Source organism: Sminthopsis crassicaudata, chromosome 2 (genome assembly GCF_048593235.1).
Source record: "Sminthopsis crassicaudata isolate SCR6 chromosome 2, ASM4859323v1, whole genome shotgun sequence".
NCBI classification, from domain to species: domain Eukaryota; kingdom Metazoa; phylum Chordata; class Mammalia; order Dasyuromorphia; family Dasyuridae; genus Sminthopsis; species Sminthopsis crassicaudata.
The window spans coordinates 208,026,046-208,047,004 of NC_133618.1; the positions used below are offsets into that span (position 1 = coordinate 208,026,046).

The 20,959-nt window shown below is 38.9% G+C and overlaps 1 protein-coding gene across 1 annotated transcript in view; it reads left to right on the forward strand.

Moving 5' to 3' along the window:
* The first annotated feature begins 10,966 nt into the window (after nt 1-10,966).
* The window catches only part of EHD3 (EH domain containing 3), a 54,892-nt gene continuing 44,899 nt past the window's right edge, over nt 10,967-20,959 (forward strand). Inside the window, exon 1 of the mRNA XM_074288128.1 lies at nt 10,967-12,294. Within this exon, the coding sequence (XP_074144229.1) occupies nt 12,068-12,294 (227 nt within the window). The 5' untranslated portion in view covers nt 10,967-12,067. The remainder of the gene's footprint in view (nt 12,295-20,959) is intronic.

The following is a 20,959-nucleotide window of genomic DNA, read 5'->3' on the forward strand; positions in this document are numbered from 1 at the left end:
GAATGCTTTATCACAAGTAGGACACAAATAGTCCATGTGAACATATGGATTGGATTCTCTAAATTTGCAAACCTCACATTTCTTTTGAGCTAATTTACCTCTGCTTTGCTCATAGAGTATGGCACCTACTCTGATGAGGTCATGCCATGCCAGACAGTCCTATGACAATGTCTCACATAATCAATTCCAAAATTCTTAAGACAGACTTTGAGGGTGCCCCTGTATCACTTTTTTCTGATGACTGCATGAGTGCTTGCCCTTTGTGAATTCACCATAAAACAGTCTTTTTTGACAAGTGTACATTTGGCATTCAAACAATGTGGCCAGTCAGAGATGTGTACTCTCTAATATAGTTGGAATGGTTGGCAATTTTGTTCAAGGAAGAACCTCCATCTGGTATCTTATCTTGCCAGGTTACAATTGCCAGGAAGGCATATTACAAAAGGTGTTCAGCCCATCTCTTTAGGATTACGTCCTTATCACTAATCAGTGTGGCTCCATTAGCACTCAGTAGCGAAGATGTGCCATAAGTCTATGGCCCATAAATACCTTCAATGCATCATAAAAGTACTTTGCATTATTACTATCAGAATAAAAGAGAATTTCATATGCTTTCTTACTGAGTCAAGAAGTCTATATCTCTCTAAGCTTTACTTAAATTTTATTTTTGATAGAATTAAATGCTGCTATCTTGGAAGTGAACTCCTGTTGGTAGATTCTGTGGAGCTCTCATCTTTCATTTGGAAGCTTCTAAATTTCCTCACAATTTTCATCAAACCAGTCTTGATGTTTGCAAGTGTTCTGCCTCAAATGAGCAAATGCAGAGCTATATATCAAATCTCTGAAAGTTGCCCACTCTTTTTCTGCTCCACTATTGCCAACTCTTTATTGGTTCAATTTTCCTTCCAAGTTTGAAACAAGCTAAGAGAAATGTTCTAATCTATTTTCATTAATTCTTCTGGTGTTCATTTTACCTTGGGGCTGCCACTTTTGATAAATGCAAACATGATCAATGCAACACTCTCTATCACACCTTATCTTCATCACTCTCACATCCTGTCTGTCTCTTCTCTTTACAATATCATTGTTTGTTAAGTATTAATGATTGCTACAAGGATGTGTCCATGAAATTTTATTGCATTGAGGTAAATGGAAGACAGTGTTAATGATCAGAAGATCATGAGATGAACAAGTCTTCAGTAATAAGTAATCATTGTTGTTGCTATTTCTGACTCCATTCCTCCCCAAAATTTCCTGATATCTGGTAATCTGAACCTTCTCTAGCAATACAGTCACCCAGAATTATAAGCTTGTTCTCTTTTGGCACATGGATGATAAGTATCTCTAGGTGTTCATAGAATTTTTCTTTGACCTCATCAGGATTCTTCATGGTGGGAGCACAAGCCCTGATGATGGTGACATGGTATTTTCCTTTAAATGGCAATCACATTGTCATGAGCCTGTCTTTTTGGAGGCATACAAATTTATTGACTAGATTAGTTTTGATTGCAAAAATCTACATCAGCCTCACAGCATTCCCCTTCACTACAGCTACTCAACAAACAAACAAACAAAAACACCACATGTATCCAGCTCTAACTTCATTGAGCTAGCCTTCATTTGTTAGCCTTGATTCACTCAGGGATGCTATTTGGATACAATACCTGCTGAGTTCTCTCACAAAAAGAGCTGTCCATCTTTCAGGTCTACTGAATTTTATGCTGTCTACAAGTGTGCACACATTTCATGGGTGAATGGAATCATCTTTGCAGAACTTTTTGTACTTTTTTGATGTTTCAACTACAGGGTAGGGTCCCCACCTGTCAGGGTGATCAGACAAGCTTGAGCAAGCAGACAATTTTTAGGGCACCTTTTCTTAACCCTTTGTCATACCATGATATGAGCAGTGTGAACTTTAAAAGCCTGCTCAGATACACTTCTAGTGAGAAGACAACTGTACGATCTGTGAGCAGGATTGTGACTCCAGCTCCCAATATATCTGTACCTGCTGCTTTGTCATTTGCCTGTTACCAGAGGACTTTGAGTTAGTAAATATGTTTAAATGGTATGGGTGATATCTTTTGATTGGTACATAAATTGAGTTGCACAAAGTCACCAGCCTCGTTCTCTCAATCATCACAGGCCAGTAGCATGATAGAATCAAGATAATTGGTGATAGATTGAAATGTAGCAGATGGTCTTGATGTCTGAGGTCTAACCAAGCCCCCCTCAATGCTCCACGGTAACTGTTTCAGCTGCTTCGTTCTCGCCTGCCCCCTGGGAAGACCCTTGAAATACTCTCACCCTGGTTTAGCCCATCTGCTGAAATGGTTTACTGGATGTGGCCACTGTGTATGCTATAGCTTATTGGAGCCACAGGTAAAAGTTAGGTAGATCACGTAAATACCACAGCTGGAAAGCAGCCCTGAAAAGAGCTCAGCAGTCCTCACAACAGAAGTACTAGTCTTCCCTGAATTCACCTTATACCTAGTAAGTGGAACACTTAAGCTTAGAAGTTAGGCTTCTGACTAAAAATACATCAGTGTTAAGAGTAAGTTGTTATAATGTATCATATAACATTGTAAAAACCCTCTAGACTCCAGTTTGTTTTGAGATTCTCTTGTGCATAAACAGAATGCTTTTGCATTCACTGTTATCAACATTTCTTTAAGCCTTTAACCAAATGTCTTATTTCAAAACAACCCTACCCATCCCTGTTCCTACAGTAAAGGGAAGACCCTCCTTAAAGGGAGGTGTTTGTTGTTGGAATCAGATCCTTCATTCCAAGCTTTGGAAAACCGTTGTCTCAAAGCCTTAATTTTTCATTTCTTTGACCCTTTGAACGATCAACTTGGTACCTCTAGGTACCTAGGTATTTGTATTGATCAAATCAAATAACAGGAAAGGGAAATAAAATGAAATTATTCTCAGTTCATATACTTGGATATCTTCATGGAAGCAGTTGGTGATACAATGGTTAGAAATTGAGTCTGCAGTCATAAAGACCCAAATTCTTTTTTTTTTGTTTTTTGCTGAGGCAATTGGGATTAAGTGACTTGCCCAGGGTCACATAGCTAGGAAGTGTTAAGTGTCTGAGGTCATATTTGAATTCAGGTCTTCCTGACTTCAGGGACCAGTGCTTTATCTACTGTGCCATCTTGCTGCCCCAAGACCCAGATTCTAATTGGACCTCAGATACATACTAGCCATGTGATCCCAGGAAAGTTACTTAACTGCAATTTGACTCAGTTTCCTCAACTGTAAAAGGAGGATAATAATAGTATCTACTTTGTAGGATTATAAAGATCAAATAAGATAATAATTGTTTAAAAATTATTAATATAGTGCTTCAAACAAAGGTACTTTATTTTTTTTCCTTCCCTTCCTCTCCTGCAGATTTCTTCCATAATGTCTCCTCTACTGGTATAGCTCTTAAATCCTCCATATTTTATTATCTTATGATATTCTTGTCCATGTCATTAGATACATTCTCCACAAAGTATCTAATAGCCCCAGATGACTTTTTCTAGTTCTTTTCAATGTCTTGGGATATTGAATAGGTATATCTCCTTTTCTAGTTATATGTATTTTCCTTTGTCATCATTTTAAATTTAATTCTTAATTTAACAAACACCAAAACCAACAAAATAGACAAAGCGTTAGTAAACCTGCTTTATAAAAGGAAAGAGAAAAAGCAAATTGTCAGTCTTGAAAATGAGAAGGGAGAATTCACCACTAATGAAGGGGAAATTAGAACAATAGTCAGGAGCTACTTTGCTCAACTTTATGCCAATAAATTCGATAACTTAAATAAAATGGAAGAATACCTTCAAAAATATAGCTTGCCCAGATTAACAGAGGAAGAAGTAAGTAGTCTAAATAGTCCCATCTCAGAAAAAGAAATAGAACAAGCTATTAACCAACTCCCTAAGAAAAAATCCCCAGGACCAGATGGATTTACATGTAAATTCTACCAAACATTTAAAGAACAACTAACTTCAATGCTATATAAACTATTTGAAAAAATAGGGATTGAAGGAGTCCTACCAAATTCCTTCTATGACACAGACATGGTACTGATACCTAAACCAGGTAGACTGAAAACTGAGAAAGAAAACTATAGACCAATTTCCTTAATGAATATTGATACTAAAATCTTAAATAAGATATTAGCAAAAAGACTTCAGAAAATCATCCCCAGGATAATACACTATGACCAAGTGGGATTTATACCAGGAATGCAGGGCTGGTTCAATATTAGGAAAACTATTAGTATAATTGACCATATTAATAATCAAATTAATAAAAGCCATATGATCATCCCAATAGATGCAGAAAAAGCATTTGATAAAATCCAACATCCATTCCTACTAAAAATGCTTGAGAGTATAAGAATAAATGAACTATTCCCTAAAATAATAACGAGCATATATTTAAAACTGTCAGTAAACATCATATGTAATGGCAATAAACTAGAACCTTTCCCTTAAGATCAGGAGTGAAACAAGGTTGCCCACTATCACCATTACTATTCAATATAGTACTAGAAACGCTAGCCTCGGCAATAAGAGCCGAGAAAGAGATTCAAGGAATTAGAATAGGAAATGAGGAAATCAAACTATCACTCTTTGCAGATGACATGATGGTATACTTAGAGAACCCCAAAGACTCTGCTAAAAAGCTATTAGAAATAATTCAGAATTTTAGCAAAGTTGCAGGATACAAAATAAATCCACATAAATCCTCAGCATTTTTATACATTACCAACACAATCCAACAGCAAGAGATACAAAGAGAAATTCCATTCAAAATAACGGTCAATAGTATAAAATATTTGAGAATATATCTACCAAAGGAAAGTCAGGAATTATATGAGCAAAATTATGAAACACTTGCCACAAAAATAAAGTCAGATTTAAACAATTGGAAAGACATTCAGTGCTCTTGGATAGGCCAAGCGAATATAATTAAGATGACAATACTCCCTAAACTAATCTATTTATTTAGTGCTATACCAATCAGACTCCCAAGAAACTATTTTAATGACCTAGAAAAAATAACAACAGAATTCATATGGAACAACAAAAGAGAATTTCAAGGGAAGTAATGATATAAAAATTAAATGAAGGTGGTCTAGCTGTACCTGATCTAGAACTATATTATAAAGCAGCAGTCACCAAAACCATTTGGTATTGGCTAAGAAATAGACTTGTTGATCAGTGGCATAGGTTAGGTTCACAGGGCAAGATAGTGAATAAAAATAGCAATCTAATCTTTGACAAACCCAAAGATCCCAACTTTTGGGATAAGAATTCATTATTTGACAAAAACTGCTGGGAAAACTGGAAATTAGTATGGCAGAAACTAGGCATGGACCCGCATTTAACACCACATACTAAGATAAGATCAAAATGGGTCCAAGATTTAGGCATAAAGAACGAAATCATAAATAAATTAGAGGAACAGAGGATGGTTTACCTCTCGGACTTGTGGAGGAGGAAGGAGTTTGTGTCCAAGGGAAAACTAGAGACCATTATTGATCACAAAATAGAAAATTTTGATTACATCAAATTAAAACGTTTCTGCACAAACAAAACTAATGCAAACAAGATTAGAAGGGAAGTAACAAATTGGGAAAACACTTTTACAGTTAAAAGGTCTGATAAATGCCTCATCTCCAAAATATACAGAGAACTGGCTTTAATTTATAAGAAATCAAGCCATTCTCCAATTGATAAATGGTCAAAAGATATGAACAGACAATTTTCAGAGGATGAAATTAAAACTATTTCCACTCATATGAAAGAGTGTTCCAAATCACTATTGATCAGAGAAATGCAAATTAAGAAAACTCTGAGATACCACTACACATCTGTCAGATTGGCTAAGATGACAGGAACAAATAATGATGAATGTTGGAGGGGCTGTGGGAAAACTGGGACACTGATGCATTGTTGGTGGAGTTGTGAAAGAATTCAACCATTCTGGAGAGGAATCTGGAATTATGCCCCAAAAGTTATCAAAATGTGCATACCCTTTGACCCAGCCATACTAGTACTGGGCTTATATCCTACATCAACTGATGCTGAGTGAAACGAGCAGAACTAGGGGATCATTATACACTTCAACAATGATACTGTATGAGGATGTATTCTGATGGAAGTGGATATCTTCAACATAGAGAAGAGCTAATTCAATTCCAATTGATCAATAATGGACAGAATCAGCTACATCCAGAAAAGGAACACTGGGAAATGAGTGTAAACTGTGAGCACTGTTTTTTTTTGTTTTTTTTTTTTTTTGGTTTTGTTTTGTTTCTCTTCCCAGATTATTTTTATCTTCTGAATACAATCATTCCTTTGCAACAACAACAAAATTTGGTTCTGCATATATATATATTGTACCTAGGATATACTATAAGATATTTAATATGTATGGGAATGCCTGCCCTCTAGGGGAGGGGGTGGAGGGAAGGAGGTGAAAAACTCGGAACAGAAGGGAGTACAAGGGATAATGTTGTTAAAAAAAAAAAAAAATTACCTATGCATATGTACTGTCAAAGAAGATGTTATAATTATAAAAAATAATAAAAAAATTTAAAGAAAAATTTAACAAACACCAAATATTATGGGATTTCCATGTGATGAAATCTAGATAAAGGGTAACTAAATGAAATTAGGTTTAATTGAGGTCTAGTGGCAAATTCTGGGTATAGGAAATCAAACAGAGCTCCCCTGCAACCTCTTTGGATTCGGCACAAGGATACAGAGTTAAATGAGTTCTATTGGTGGCGCAGAGTTTCCTGTAAAGGGATTTACAGGCCCAAAAACTTAGATTGATAAAAAAAGATTTATTGTAGGGTTTGGAAGCAAGGTTAAAGTCTGATTGGTAAAAGGTATTAGATAGAGAAAGAAATACATCGGAAGGTCCAGTGGACAGAGAGTCCATGATCCAAAGCATGTTGCTAGCATGTTTCGATCCTGTGTAAAGAGATGATTCCAGCTTGGCCCGTGGGTGGATTTCCAGGTTGGTTCCTCATCAAGGGCCAGAACCTGACAGGTGGAGGTTGGGAAACCTGAGCAGATCATTAGAATGGGGCCTGGGACAGCCCAAGTTAACTAAGATTGGATGGGGGCTGGGAGCCAGTTATCTCCCTTTGGAATTCAGAAGGGTGCTTTTGACCAGGTCTTGTAAATCAAAGGTCAGCCATGGGGGTTGGGGATCATAAAGGAATCTTAAAGGGGCTACTGCCCACATCACATGAATCTTGCAAAATAGTAATTAAAAAATATTTTACATACACCTGCAAATCTGTTATGTATAGCTTGCTTTTCTTTTTAAAATATTTGGCAAATTTAAAATGTAGTTTTCAAAACTTTCCTGTTTGTGACTTTTTCTGACCTCCTTTCTGTTCTCTTCTGATGTAAAAAATATTTCAATGATCCTATTTCTCTCATTTTTTTTTTCTTAAATTTTTATTTACCCTATCTCTAATCCCACCTCCTTTTCTTCCATAGCCCTGAAATTAGGAAAGGAGAGAAGAGGAAGTGAAAAGGGAAGGAAAGGAGGGAAGAAGAAACAAATGTAACAACTATCTGCCATATATATTCTCAATGATTTCTTTTCTGCCATAGGACCACAGGATCATGAGTTCAGAACTAGAAGGCATCCTAGAGGTCAGCTAGCTTGGTGATTATTAAAATGTGGTCCAAAGACCCATAGGGGTTTCTAGTGCCCTTCCAAATAGTTTTGCAAGGTCATAACTATTTTCATAATCATACTAAGAAATTATTTACCTTTTTAAAAACATTAAAAACAAATGGACAGAAGCATTTTTCCTGGAGTAACTTGACCTAAGAATTAAAGACTTAACTGTAAACAGGAAGACCAAGTTACTAGCTTCTCTGCAGAATTGTCTTTTTGCCTTACAAATGAATGAATCTATGAACCTTCTTGTTTTCTTTGTATTCATCCAGCACCAACTAATCATCAAAGAAGAGCTTTCATATGAATGCTTGGCAACAAACACAAGTGGTGCTGAAATATTCAAAATGTTGAATAAAATTCTTGAGTCTTGTGGTTTATCCTGGGACTACTGTGTTGACATTTGTCATAACGGTAGAGGAAAAAATGTTGGTTAAAATTGCTAGTTCCCTAACATAAAATCCAGGCAGTGGTACCAGATTGTACCAATAGTCATTATATTCTTCACTGCCATACACTCACAATTTAAAAACCAAAAAAATTGGTTTCACTGAATAAGGTTCTTGATGAAACAACAAACATTATTAACTTGATTAAAGCTTCACTCTTGTGTACATATCTTTTTAATATTCTGTGTGATGAAATAGGAAGAACAAATAAAGCACTTCGGCTGTATATCAAAATACAATGGTTTTCTCAGTCATTTGTTTGAGTTGTGAACTAAACTAACTTTTTTTTTAATGGAACACAATTTTTTTTTAACTTGAAAGAATTATTGAAAAATAAACTAAGGCAATCTTGGACTATATTAAGAGGGGCATAATTTCCAGAAATTGCGGATTTCTATTTCTATTTCATCCTGCCCTGATTAGTTATTCAATAACCATTTATTAAGTGCCTACAAGGAAAGGTAAAAAATCTCCTTTGAGTTGTTTACAATCTGATGGAGGAGAAAAGATGCAATGAACTTTGTAAATGTAGGAAGCAAGAAAGTAGTGATAAGATCAATTTATTCAAGATATCCAAAAGTGGAATGGAGTATTTGGGGAAGGGGGATTTGCAGGGTGTTACTAATGAGGCAAAGAAAAGGGGGAACCCCATTTCTTGGCACATAGATAATCCATGAGGCGCAGCGTCCCCTGTAAAATGAATTTACAGGCTGGAAAACCTAGATTGATAAATAAAAGGTTTATTGTAGGAATTTGGAAGTAAAGCTCAGTTAGAAAGACGCCAGGGCCAAAGGTGGCCGCTGGCGGGCAGGGACCCTTACATGGCTGGAAGGATACCATGTGTTGGCTGGGAGGGCTCCTGCAATGAGGGCGTTCTGGCTCACCTCTTTTATACCCAAAAGATGATGGGCCGTAGCCCTAAGTTCTCTGTGGGCTTTTCAGTTAGCTCAGATCAGGTGAGGGCGGTGGGGGGAGGGGGAGCTGAGCTGATGATGGTGGGGGCTGGGCCCACCAGGATTTGTGAATCAAGGTCAACCATGGCTTGGACAATTAGAAAGGAATCTTAAAGGGACCCCAACCCTCATCATTACAGCCTTACAAACTAAGCCTGGAAAATTACTTGTTGGAGAGGTTATATTAGAGATTCCTTTCATATGTGTGACTAGATGGCAATAAATAAATCCAAACAATAATACATTTTTATTTACTGCCTTTCAAAAATCAATAAATAAAGCAGAATCTTATCTCTCAATTCTGTGATAAAACAAAAGTGTTGAAAAGAATTGGTAAAACTCTATTTCCTTATCATGTTTTCACCAAAGATTTTTTTATAGATGCAAAGATAATTTTCATAAAGATTTCCTAAATATGAGAAAACTGATAGGCATGTGGGTCAGAAATAACTGGTATCATTTTTTTCTTTTTCTTTTTACTAATAGTTTCCCCTGTGAGTTTTCCCTTTTTTTTGGAATATCCCTTTTTGAAATATCTTAGAAATCATTCGCTGAGTGATCATTCATTGCATTTGCCTTAAGTGTCATGTTCAGCATAGATTTCTTCCATATGGATTTGGTCATGTAATAGAAAAATTTGAAGCTTTAAAGAATCTCTACACATAAAGAGTATCTTTTGCTTTTCTTCATATACCATTGCTTAGCATAATGTCTGGCAGATAGTAAGTTGATAATAAATGCTTATAAATAATTTAAACCACTCATGTATAATAATGATGATGATAGCTAGGATTTATATAATCCCTACTATGTGCCAGGGGCACCATGCTAAGCACTTTTTAATAATCTCATTTGATCCTCACAACAACCCAAAGAGATAGACGCTATTATTATCCCTATTTTACAAGAAACCGAAGAAGACAGTAATTAAGGGCTTTGCTTAGGGTCATATACTAAGTATTTAAGGTTGGATTTGAACTCAAGACTTTCTGATTCCAAGTCGAGGGAGCGATGCATTTTGTCACCTTGCTACTCCTATATCTCTTTCTTTGGGGCTTTGAGGCTTTCTTTGGGACACTGGAGATAAAGATGGCAGTAATAAAATAGCCCTTACCCTCAAGATACTTAAATTGTAATTGGGAAACAATACCTACAAATCTAAACATAAACAACACAAACTACTTTTTTTTTTTTCCCCTCACAAGGCTGCTCTCATAACAGAAAGCCACAGGTACAGCCATTTTCCTTGACAGCAGCAGTATAATGGAGAATGGCTGCATGGGAGAATCAAATTAGGTTTTAGTCACATTCGAGAAAATAAATTTCTTTGTACTCAGTAGCCTAAACTCCTAGCAACAAGAGGTGGTAGACAGATTGCCGGCCTTGGAGCCGGGGGATAAAAGTTTAAATCTCGGATAGAACGCACATAATTTGTGTCCCTTGACCCCGGGCAAGTAACATAATTCCTTAGTTCGCCCGCGACCATCCCCCAAGACTGTAAATCCCAGATCCTCCCGGGAAGTTCCCTATGGAAATGAAATCACGGGCCTGGACTCTTCCCTGCCCAGCCCAAAACCAATAACCTGAGGGCATAGAGGGAAGCAAAAGAATCAATTAAATGTTTTGCAAATAATGTAAGCCATTATCAACTTTCCCCTTCCGAATAGGTTCTTAAGATCCCAGGGCACGAAAGAGCTGACTCCTCCTTTCACCCTGGGGCAGAGATTGATTAGTCCAGCTGTAATTGCAATCTCGGTAAATACCACGCTCTGGAATCTGGGGGGGTAGGGGAAGGAATTCCAAATTTACAAGAAATCAGTTTCAGAACAGTTCAAACGGCCCTCCGTGACGGCTCGCTGCACGGGAAAAGCAAGGAAATGCTCGGTCCCCCGGAGGGCGCGAGGCCCCCGCAGCCACACCTGGCTCTGCGCAGCACCGGCCGCATTCCCGAGCCAGCGCTGCTGCTGTTGCTGATGCTGCGGCTGATGCTGCTGAGGACTCCAGGAGCGCTCCCCCACCCGCCTTCCCCGGCCCTGCCCACAAGCATGGCGGCTCCCTGCGCGGCTTCACCTCGCCCAGGACGGCGCGAGTCGCTTGCCAGTAGTCGGCACTTCCTATGCCCCGCGGTTTCCTGCAGGGCTGGCATTTAAATCCAGCCGCACAAGCTGGGGCATGCAGCCGCGCTTGCTGCCGCCGCCGCCGGACTGTCCGCAGACGCTGAGCTGAGCAGAGCCCGCTGCACGGGGGGTGCCTCCCGCGGCGACCTGAGCCGAGCAGCCTCCGGAGCACAGTGGGACCCACGCCACTCCCCGGGCGTCCAGGAGGCGCGCGCCGAGCGCCAGGGCGGGGGTGAATTCTAACTCAGCGCTCCATTGCAGCCGCAGCCCGAGCTCTCGGAACGGGCTGCAGCGGGGGGAGGTGGAAGGGAAGGAGCTAATTTGACATTTTAATTGCAGATATGACATTTATTGCTGAGACTAAGTAGCGCTTAGGTCCTTCGGGTCACACGTTCTCTGCCTTCCCACGCAGTTTCCCTAGCTGGATGAAGAAGGCTTGGGAGTGCACTCAGGAGAAGGGGAGAGCGTAGTCCAGGTTGCCCCTCCTTGCGTGGTAAAGGAGCGGATAGGTCAGTCTGCTACTGTAGCCCGGTCCGCTTCTGTGTGTGCATTAGCTGGCTGATGGTGAGCCGCAGGGAGCAGCGAGATAAAAGGTGTATCTCCCCTGTGTAGGAATTCGGAGTGCCCCTGATTGTGGGTCTCTTTTTCTTTCTCACCATCATAATTTTAAAATAAATTGGGCCAACTTTTGGTAGCCATCCCCCCTTTTAAAAGAACCAAGTCGGAAAGAGTTGGGGGCTGGGCAGGTGCTCTCTTCCTGTCTGTATCCGAGACTAGAAGAGAGAACAGGAACCTGGGAGAGGCGGTAGTACAGCCGTAGACTGCTGGGACACCCTCAGCCAAGATGTTCAGCTGGCTTGGGCATGACGACCGAAGAAGGAAGGATCCGGAGGTGTTCCAGACTGTGAGTGAGGGGCTCAAGAAACTCTACAAGACCAAGCTGCTGCCGTTGGAAGAGTACTACAGGTTTCACGAGTTTCACTCTCCTGCCTTGGAAGATGCCGACTTTGACAATAAGCCCATGGTCCTCCTCGTGGGGCAGTATTCCACTGGGAAGACAACCTTCATCAGGTGAGAGGAACTTGTGGGCTATTTCCATCACTCTGTAGATAGGAGTGGGTATGTTAAAACCTTGAACCAGTCTATTTCCTGGAGCCCATTTTCGCCTCTCCAGAGTCACCATGCATAGGCGAAGACTGGAAACATCTTGAAAAGTCTTTAGACAATTTGGGGCTCAGAAGAAATCGTAGGCTCGAAGGAGTGGAGCTAGGTGGGACCTTAGAGGTTATCTGGGCCACTCCCCATCATTTTATGTTCCTATAATTAGGTGATTAATAAATACTTGATGGATTTCTTTTTAAGATGAGGAAATAGTTCAGAGAAGTTGTGATTTGTTCAAGGTCACACAAATAGTATCAGAATTGGTATTTGAACCCAGATACTCTGATTGACTCCAATGTTCTTTCCACCGTACTATAGAACTTAAAAGTTGCTCCATCTCTTAGTTCACTACCTCACTCCATTCTTCTCTATTTAACCCTGGAAGTCAATTGAATTAACTGCTCTTTTTGAAAGGGTTGGGCGTGGGGGCAGTAGTTGGCTATATTATTCCCCTTACAGATAATGAAACTAAAGCCCAGAGAGCAGAGAGATAGGAAGGATTTGGCAGTAGGAAAAAATGTGGTGAAATTTCCATAGCCCCAAAGTTTCCAGGTTATTTCTGAAACATGCTTGACTTTGCTCTTCTTCCTTGTTCTGGGTTAATCTGGTAAGATCCTGTTGTAGCTATTTATCCTACGCCTGCCATCAAAGAATTAACATGCAGTCATTACCCTAAACTCAGCCGGTGTCTGGACAAGCCATTGGAGAACCATTCTCCTTCATTCTTCCTTGTTTCCTGTTGCCTCTGAGAGATGAAAATGGCGAGGACTTCCATGAAGGTCCTTTTTTTGGGAAGCATTGGTGATCTCAGTCAAAAATTTTATTCCTTCCAAAAAAATCCCCCAAACCAGAAACAAAACACGGGAGGAAATTGTGTATGTTTTCATTTTTTGCTTTATAGAGGCCCTAGTACCAAAAGTGATCAGGAGGAAGTTCACCGACAAATCACATGACTTGCTACATGGTACAGGTCCTGATAATTGAGCCATCAAAATCTCCTAATTAGTGTACTAGGAAGATGATGGCAGAGTATAGTCATAGAGAAAGAGCATGGAGGATAAGGCATTTGATTTTGGTAGCCCAGTGGATAGAGCATTGGGCCCTGAATTTGGAAGATCTGAGTTCAAATACAGCCTCAGTCACTTATTAGGTATATGATCCCAGGCAAGTCACTTATCCTCAATTTGCCTGTAAATAAACATTATAATAGCACTTACCTCCTCCCACCCTCCCAGTGGTTGTGAGTTTCAAATGAAACAGTAACTGTAATATGCTAAGCTCAATATGTAATAAGTGCTGTATAAATGTTGGCTATTCTTATTATAGAAAGAACTCCAAAGTTTGCAAAGAATGTCATGAATATGATTTCATTTGATTTTAACTATAGCCTTGATACACCAATGTCAGAGCACTGTAAGTAATAGTAACCCTGTTTTGTTGATGAAGAAACAAAGAATCAGTTGGTCAACTGACTTGCTCAGGTTACCTTGCTAAGAAATATCAGCAAGTGGATTTAAACCCAGCTCTTGATGCCTCTTGTCCAGCTATATAACTCTGTGATTGTGCAAAGAAAGTTTTAAGTACTGATTGTCAGTCCAGGTTTCTGTGGCCTCCTTTACATCCCCAAATATTTCCAAGATATTTCCGAGTCTACTGAAGTATACATGGCTTTGTTCTTCCTTGATTGGGATTAATAGAGTAGGATCCTGTTGTAAGTACTATCCCAGGCCAGCCATCAAATGCCTGATATCCATCCTACATAGCCTTTCGTCTAACATGGGGGAAATGGCAGATTTTTCTCTCCCTTTTGCTCTTCATGGAATCATAGGATTATGAATGTCGGAAAAGACTTTAGTCATCATCTTAATACCTTTGTTTTTTGGATGAGGAGACAAAAAATAGGAGAGGGAGAAATGACAAATGGTTCTTGGCCAAGCCAGGGTTAGAACTCTGAGCACCTGATTCTTTGTCCTTTGTGAGTAAGTTTAGCAGGAAATGCTTATCATCCTGAGAGAAGATTGTCTGTTCCTTGGAACTACAGAATGCTTGAACTGGAGGGGACTTCACAGGGTCAGATTAGGGTATATCCTTTGCGTTTTTAGGAGATTTTGTGGACCAGGATCTCCTCCATACTCCAATCCAGTCATCAAATGTGGGCTAGCAGAAATAGCTGTGGCCTTCTGTAATGATCTAATTTACTTAAAGTCTTGGAGTTACTGTTTTCTGGTCAATAAAATGGTGACTGTAGTGTTTCTATTATGTCCCTTCCAGGATCTTTGTCATGAAAACAATCCCCACCTATTTCCCCTCCCAAGAATGTAAGCTCCTTGAAAATGGTAACTGTATCCTATTTTTAAATCATCATATTCCCAGTAAATAGACATTTTGTAAATTTTTTATATTGAATTATTTGGTAATTCTCACATTCAAATTATTTTTTATTTATTTTGTCACAGCATAAGTAATGATGGTAAAAGGTTTGAGTTTCTTTGTTGTGGCCACTAGGATTTAAGCTGGTGCCTTGCTATAGTTCAAAGAATATTGCCTATGCTGGAAATTTCTGCAATGGACTGATTAGATCTTCTATAGTGTATTCAAATCTGGGTGCCACACTTAGAGGGGAATATCAAGCAATTCAGTTTTGTCATGGATTTGAGAAGTATGGGTAGCTACCTAGAGAGTTACAGGCTTGGAGGAAGACCAGGAGAAAGCAATGGATAGCTCCCAAACATTTTAAGAGATGTCTTATTGGCCCAAAAAATGTTGTTAATATTCTGTGTCTAGAGAAAGTTTGCCTTGCCAGTGTGTGCAATTCCCCTAGTTAATGTTTTTCTTTTCTAATATTTCTATCATTTTTTTGTGAAATGATTATCTGTTATAATAATGAATCACATATAAGTTTTCAATTTAAAAAAATCTTTAAAAAAAAAAAAAGGTTTGTCGTATGGAAAAAGAAGCTGATTTTTCTATATTAACTTCAGAAGGGTAAAAGTAGGACCAATGGGTAGAATTAACAAGGAAGGAAATTTTGCTTTCATTCATGAAAAATGTCTACCCAAAACTGATAATTATAAGATGGTGAACTTTTTATTCACAAGGGATAATCAGACAGAGGCTAGTTAAGCCATCTTTTTAGGATGATTGTTGAAAAAAATCTCAATTTTGGTTTAGAGTATGTGTATATATGTGTGACCCTGGGAAAGATACAACTCCTACATCAGTTTCCTCAACTGTAAGTTGGGGAAGATAATAGTTCCTACCTCAAAGAATTGGTGTAAAAATAAAACATTTTGTATTTGTACAAGATTTAGCATCAAACTTGAAGGATTATCTTGAGGCTCAAAAGAGATAACATTTGTAAAGAGCTTAACACAGTGTTTAGCACATAGTAGGTACTACAAATAAATGCTTATCCCCTTTCCTCCCTCAAATGGAACAATAATTGGAAAGCACTTAGAATGGTGTACATAGTGGTTGCTTAATAAATAATTATGATTAATTCCTTCCCCTTCATTAATCCAATAATCTCGAAGATTCTATAACTGGGTTTCCTAGGCAAAGAACTTCTGGGAGGCTACATTTATGAATTAAAGATAGGAACATCAGTCTAGATATAGTATTTTTTGTTCCCCAATTGTCTCTGAAGTTATACTCATGACTCCCAACTTTTAGGACAGAACAAGCTCAGAATTAGAATAATTGGAACACATGGGAATAAAAAAAAAATGCTTGTGTGATTTCTGTGTGTGCAGACAGACTATTGGAATTGTGATGAATATCAACTTGGGTCTTTCTGCCAGCAAATCTAATGTCTGAAGGATTTAGGAACTATGTGACTACGGAGAAAAAAAGATGTAATAATGACTATAGTTCACATTTGTAAGCCATTTTAAGGTTTACACAACATTGTAGATGTTGAATCTGGCAAAAATCATGTGAGATCAGTGCCCTTATTTTTCAGTTTTACAGATGAAGAAACAGAAGCCACACAGTTAGTATATCGTCTGAAGCTGGATTTCTGTCTCCAAATCCAGCACACTATCTTTTCTACCATACTGCCTTTCAAATTAATTTCATTTCTCTTATAAAATGGGAATAATAATACTTAAAGAGCCTTTTTCATAGGATTATTGGCTCCAGTGAAATAATGCATATAAGGAACTCCGTAAATCTTAAACTATTATATAAGTGAAATTATTCATTATTATTGCCAACATTAGTTCACAGAAGTATGACCATTCTAGAAAAAGCTTGGCAAGAAAGGGTACATGAGTAATAAGAGTAGACCAGCTCTTGCCCTTTGAGGTTTGTGAAATTCAGTGTTGGTTTTCCCCAAACTTTATTTCAGAGCAGCCTGAGTCCATGCCCAAGGGGATAGAATAGGAAGACAGCTAGGTTCCTGGTCCAGTAGTTTCTTTCTACACCTTCTCTTTAAAGTCAGGCTTATCCTCATTTAAAGTACCAGTTCTTGAGAGATGTTTGGAGCGGTGAGAAGCCAGTAAAACTTGAAGGCAGCATCTGAAAGACACTAAGAGAACTGAGAGAATGAGAGAGAAGTGGTCAGAGTTAAGTATTTTTGTATTACGAAAAATTTCCACATTAAATATCCTCTTTGCTAACTGACTAAGTCGTCTCTAGCTCTGTTTGGAGGAGATGGCCATCACAAATTCTTCTTGGTCTGAGGCAAGGGAAGAGCAGAACAGAGCCCATCCTCTTCCCCACTTTCAAAGTTAGCCTGAATTTCCTTTTTTTAAAACCAGAGAGATTAAAAACATTATAATAGAGCAGTTATTAGCTGTGAGTCTATGAAGCTGTTTTTTTAAATGTAATAACCATTGCAACATAAGTAATTTTCTTTGTAATCTTGAGTATTTTATTTTATGTATGTGAAAATTCTTCTGAGAAGAGAATTCCATAGGCCTTGCCACACTGCTAATGTAAATCCATTATGCAAAAGTGGTTCAAGATCTCTGCTTTTGTTCAGGTGCTGGTCTTTTGTGGCAGAGAGCTGCAGTGTATATCAGGAGATGCTGCCAGCTCCGTGGTATGTGTGGCCTAGGGAGGCCACAATACAATACAAGATTTCACTGTATCATTGTTCAGAGCCTCTCATCCCTGCCAAAACTCTTCCTTCTCTTAGAGGAGCTAGGGGCCCAGGAACGCAGCTGTCTTCCTGTTCTGTCCCCTATCTCAGCCTCTCCTATTACACAGGATTTCTCTCAGTCAGTTCCTAACTCTGGTACCAAAATGCCCAGCCTACCTAAGCAGAAGCCTGTATCTGGGTACCTAGCATTTGCCTCTTCTTCCTTTACTGTTGGCTTGCTCTCTCCTAAGTGTCTGCCTGTAATTATATGCTCTTGCCACTAGGTCTGTTGCCTGCCTAAGGAAGTACATGCAGATAAGAACATTCTTCTAATAATTAATTAACAAGCTGTGGTCTCTGCCTGAAATAACTTCCCTGGCCCAAGGCCCAGTCACCCAAGTAATAAAATAAACAACAAATTGGCCCAGGCTCTGTTCTCTGCTAGTGCTGCCTGCTGCTAGTATACTAGTCCAAAATCACTCATACACCAGCATTCTCTTAGCCTTTTTTCTCTAGACACTTGGCTTTGAGTCCTTATCTCTCAGATCATCTGTCTACCCACAGATTATCCTGCATTGCTGTTTCCTTGGATCCTATTTTTTTTTTCCTGAGTCCTTTCCCCTAGGTTATGAGCATATGCTTGCGGTACCCATGTAGGTACCCACCAAGAGGCATTGCTGGACTTCAGGGCATTGTTGACTGGAGAGCACTGAGAGGGACCAGATTGACAGGATATCAGGGCTGCCCCAGGTTGAGATCAGTGCCAAATCTCTTATGTCATATGTTCCATCTGTACCAGTATCCTTGTCACTGGCAATGAGAAACTGATGGAGTTTATTTGTTTTTAAATAATATATCCAAATTGCTTTTATGGAAAAGTAGCTTATTCAGACTTCTTTCCATTTTCCTCTGTTAATTCTTTATGATATTCTTTGTATCATTCCCAGTGATGACTCATCAGTGGAATATGATAGCACAATTTTCTATTACTATGCTCACTTCTTTCCCCTTTCCCCTCCATATTATTTTACCAGAAAAGCTGTTTCACAGATGAACTGTAGGAATGGAAAAAGGTAGATATAAGTTGGCTTGGATTTATAAGAATATCCTTATAGATCTCTTCCGAGCTATCATTCTTCTCTTAGGCTTTCAGATCCCATGTACCTTTTCCTGATTTGGTGTTACTTCTTTTCTAGGTCTCAAGCCTGCCAAAAATGCAGAATGGGGCCTGGATAGTAGTGCATCCTATAATTTCTGCTCAACCTCTTAGAGCTCCTGAATAGGATAGAAAGAAACAAAAATCCTTGAAAGAGGAATATTAATAATGATGGCTTCTTCTTGGTTACTAGTTCAGATTCAAACTGAGAATTCTGTTCTGAGGACTAATACCCTGAGGGCTCTCAGGAAATGAAAGGATGAAAAGCATTTAGTTAGGGGAGAGCAAGGTTGAGCTACTTGGTTCTATGACATGTAGCTAGACTATTTTGTATTGTTGTGACTCTACTGGGAAGGCTTTCCTACAGGCTTATGTCAAGGTGGGGGAATTTATTTCATCCTTAATATAGCTGAGAAATAGCATGGTATAGTGGAATAAGCCTGGACCTAGAATCAATATCTGCATTCTGCTTCTGCTTCTGCTTCTGCATTTTATTGAATGTATGACTAAGGATACATTTCTTCACTATTCAACCCTTAATTTCTTTCTATGTGTGTATGTTTGTGTATTTATATGCAATCATTTACCTTAACTATATGTTTATTATGTATACATAACTTAAATATATCCATATATGTATGTATATATTTGTGAGTGCATTTTATATATGTTTGTGTATGAATATACATATATATACACATATATAATCTTAAATATGTGAGTATGTATATGTATGGTTTGCAAAGTTTCTATTATTATGACTATTAATACTTCTCCCCCTGCCAAGATCCTGTCCCCTTGAAGTGCTAAAAGGAGAATTGTGGTTCTGGGAAAATGATATTGAGTCCTGCAGAGTTAGAAGAGGAGAACTGGATTGAGTGCTGTCCTATGTTTGAAAAGCACAGTAATCATCTGCTTGCCAGACTTCAAACACATCTCATTTAATTTCATTCTCCACTTCCAAGGAGAATAGGGTATTATTTCCTTTTTATAAATGGGAGAAGTGAATGATGGAGCCAGGCCTCTTAGCAAATGTACTATCTTGATTAGGTCAGCTTGCTACTTACTGAATTTTTAGGGGCAGTATGGCATAATGTAGGAAGATAACTGGTTCTGCAGTTAGGAAACTCAAGTCCAAATCCAGCCTTAGAAGCTTATTACTTATAAAACCTACCTATGAGCAAATCACTTTACACTAGGCCTCCTTTCTAAACTGAGGAGGCAGAGCTTAATGATCCATACTTATAATCTCCTACTATTGGGGAGGCCCAAGACAGATAGATCTCTTGAGTTTGGGAGTTCTGAGCTATAGGGTTATTGGATGTTCATACTAAGTCAGGAGGGTGAACCAGTGCAGGGCAAAACAGGATTTCAGCCTGGATGAGCTAGAGAGACCCAGTCTCTAAACCTCCCCCTCTCCCCCCCAAAAAAATAAAAATCAGGAATTGGATTAGATGGCCTTCTGGGGCCTCTAGGAAGCAGGCTGACCCCCAGGGTTTGGCCCTTTCCTTGTTCATGCTCTTCTAATTCTGGGGATAGACAGAGATGGCCGTCTTCTACTTGGATGGACCTATCAAGTAACAAATCCACTCTTCTTTACATGTCTGTGGGAATGTTTTTGTCTCTCAACAGAGGCGATTTTTATCTTTCCCCATAAAGAGGCAGTGTGTGAAGCTTCTCAGTAGATTTTTCCTTTGTGCATTTGGCTCTAAGCACAGTAGGACCTTTGTTCTAGGTTTGCAAGGTCTACCTAGACTCCCTGTGCCTTTCCCCAGCCCAGCCTCGTCTGCCCTGCTCCAGCTTGGTGTTCCCAGGATCTGGAATGGGGATTCTTCCAGGGTCTTCATTTTCCTTGGTCTCCTGTGCTCCCGAGACTTGCTTTCTTTTGTGAACAGCAAGGTGGGCTGACACAGAATGCCAGGCTTACTCTTGAGGCTTGTCGTCCAGTATTTCTGGGTATTGCAAATTGCCATATACGTGGTCTGTCTATTAGGAAGGAGCTAGCATTTGAGAAGTTAGTGTAAAGATAGAAACTTAATCACTGAAGTTTATCTTCTTCACTTTGGGGACAGAAATTCTTGGGCTGGTATTCAGTTATGTTCCTTAGCATTTGACTTCTCCCTCCCCAGTAAGGTTCTAAGGCAGGACTAGAACTCAAAACATAAACCTTTCTCATACATCCTTACTGCTCAGTTCTTACTGCAGTATCTTAATTTTTTTTGTGTTTGTTAGAACTGCTTTTCTTTTTGACCAAAAAAGTCCCCACAGTCTAAAGAAACTTCCTAAAGGTTCCAATTTATTATTATTATTATTATTATTATTATTTTATTTTTTTT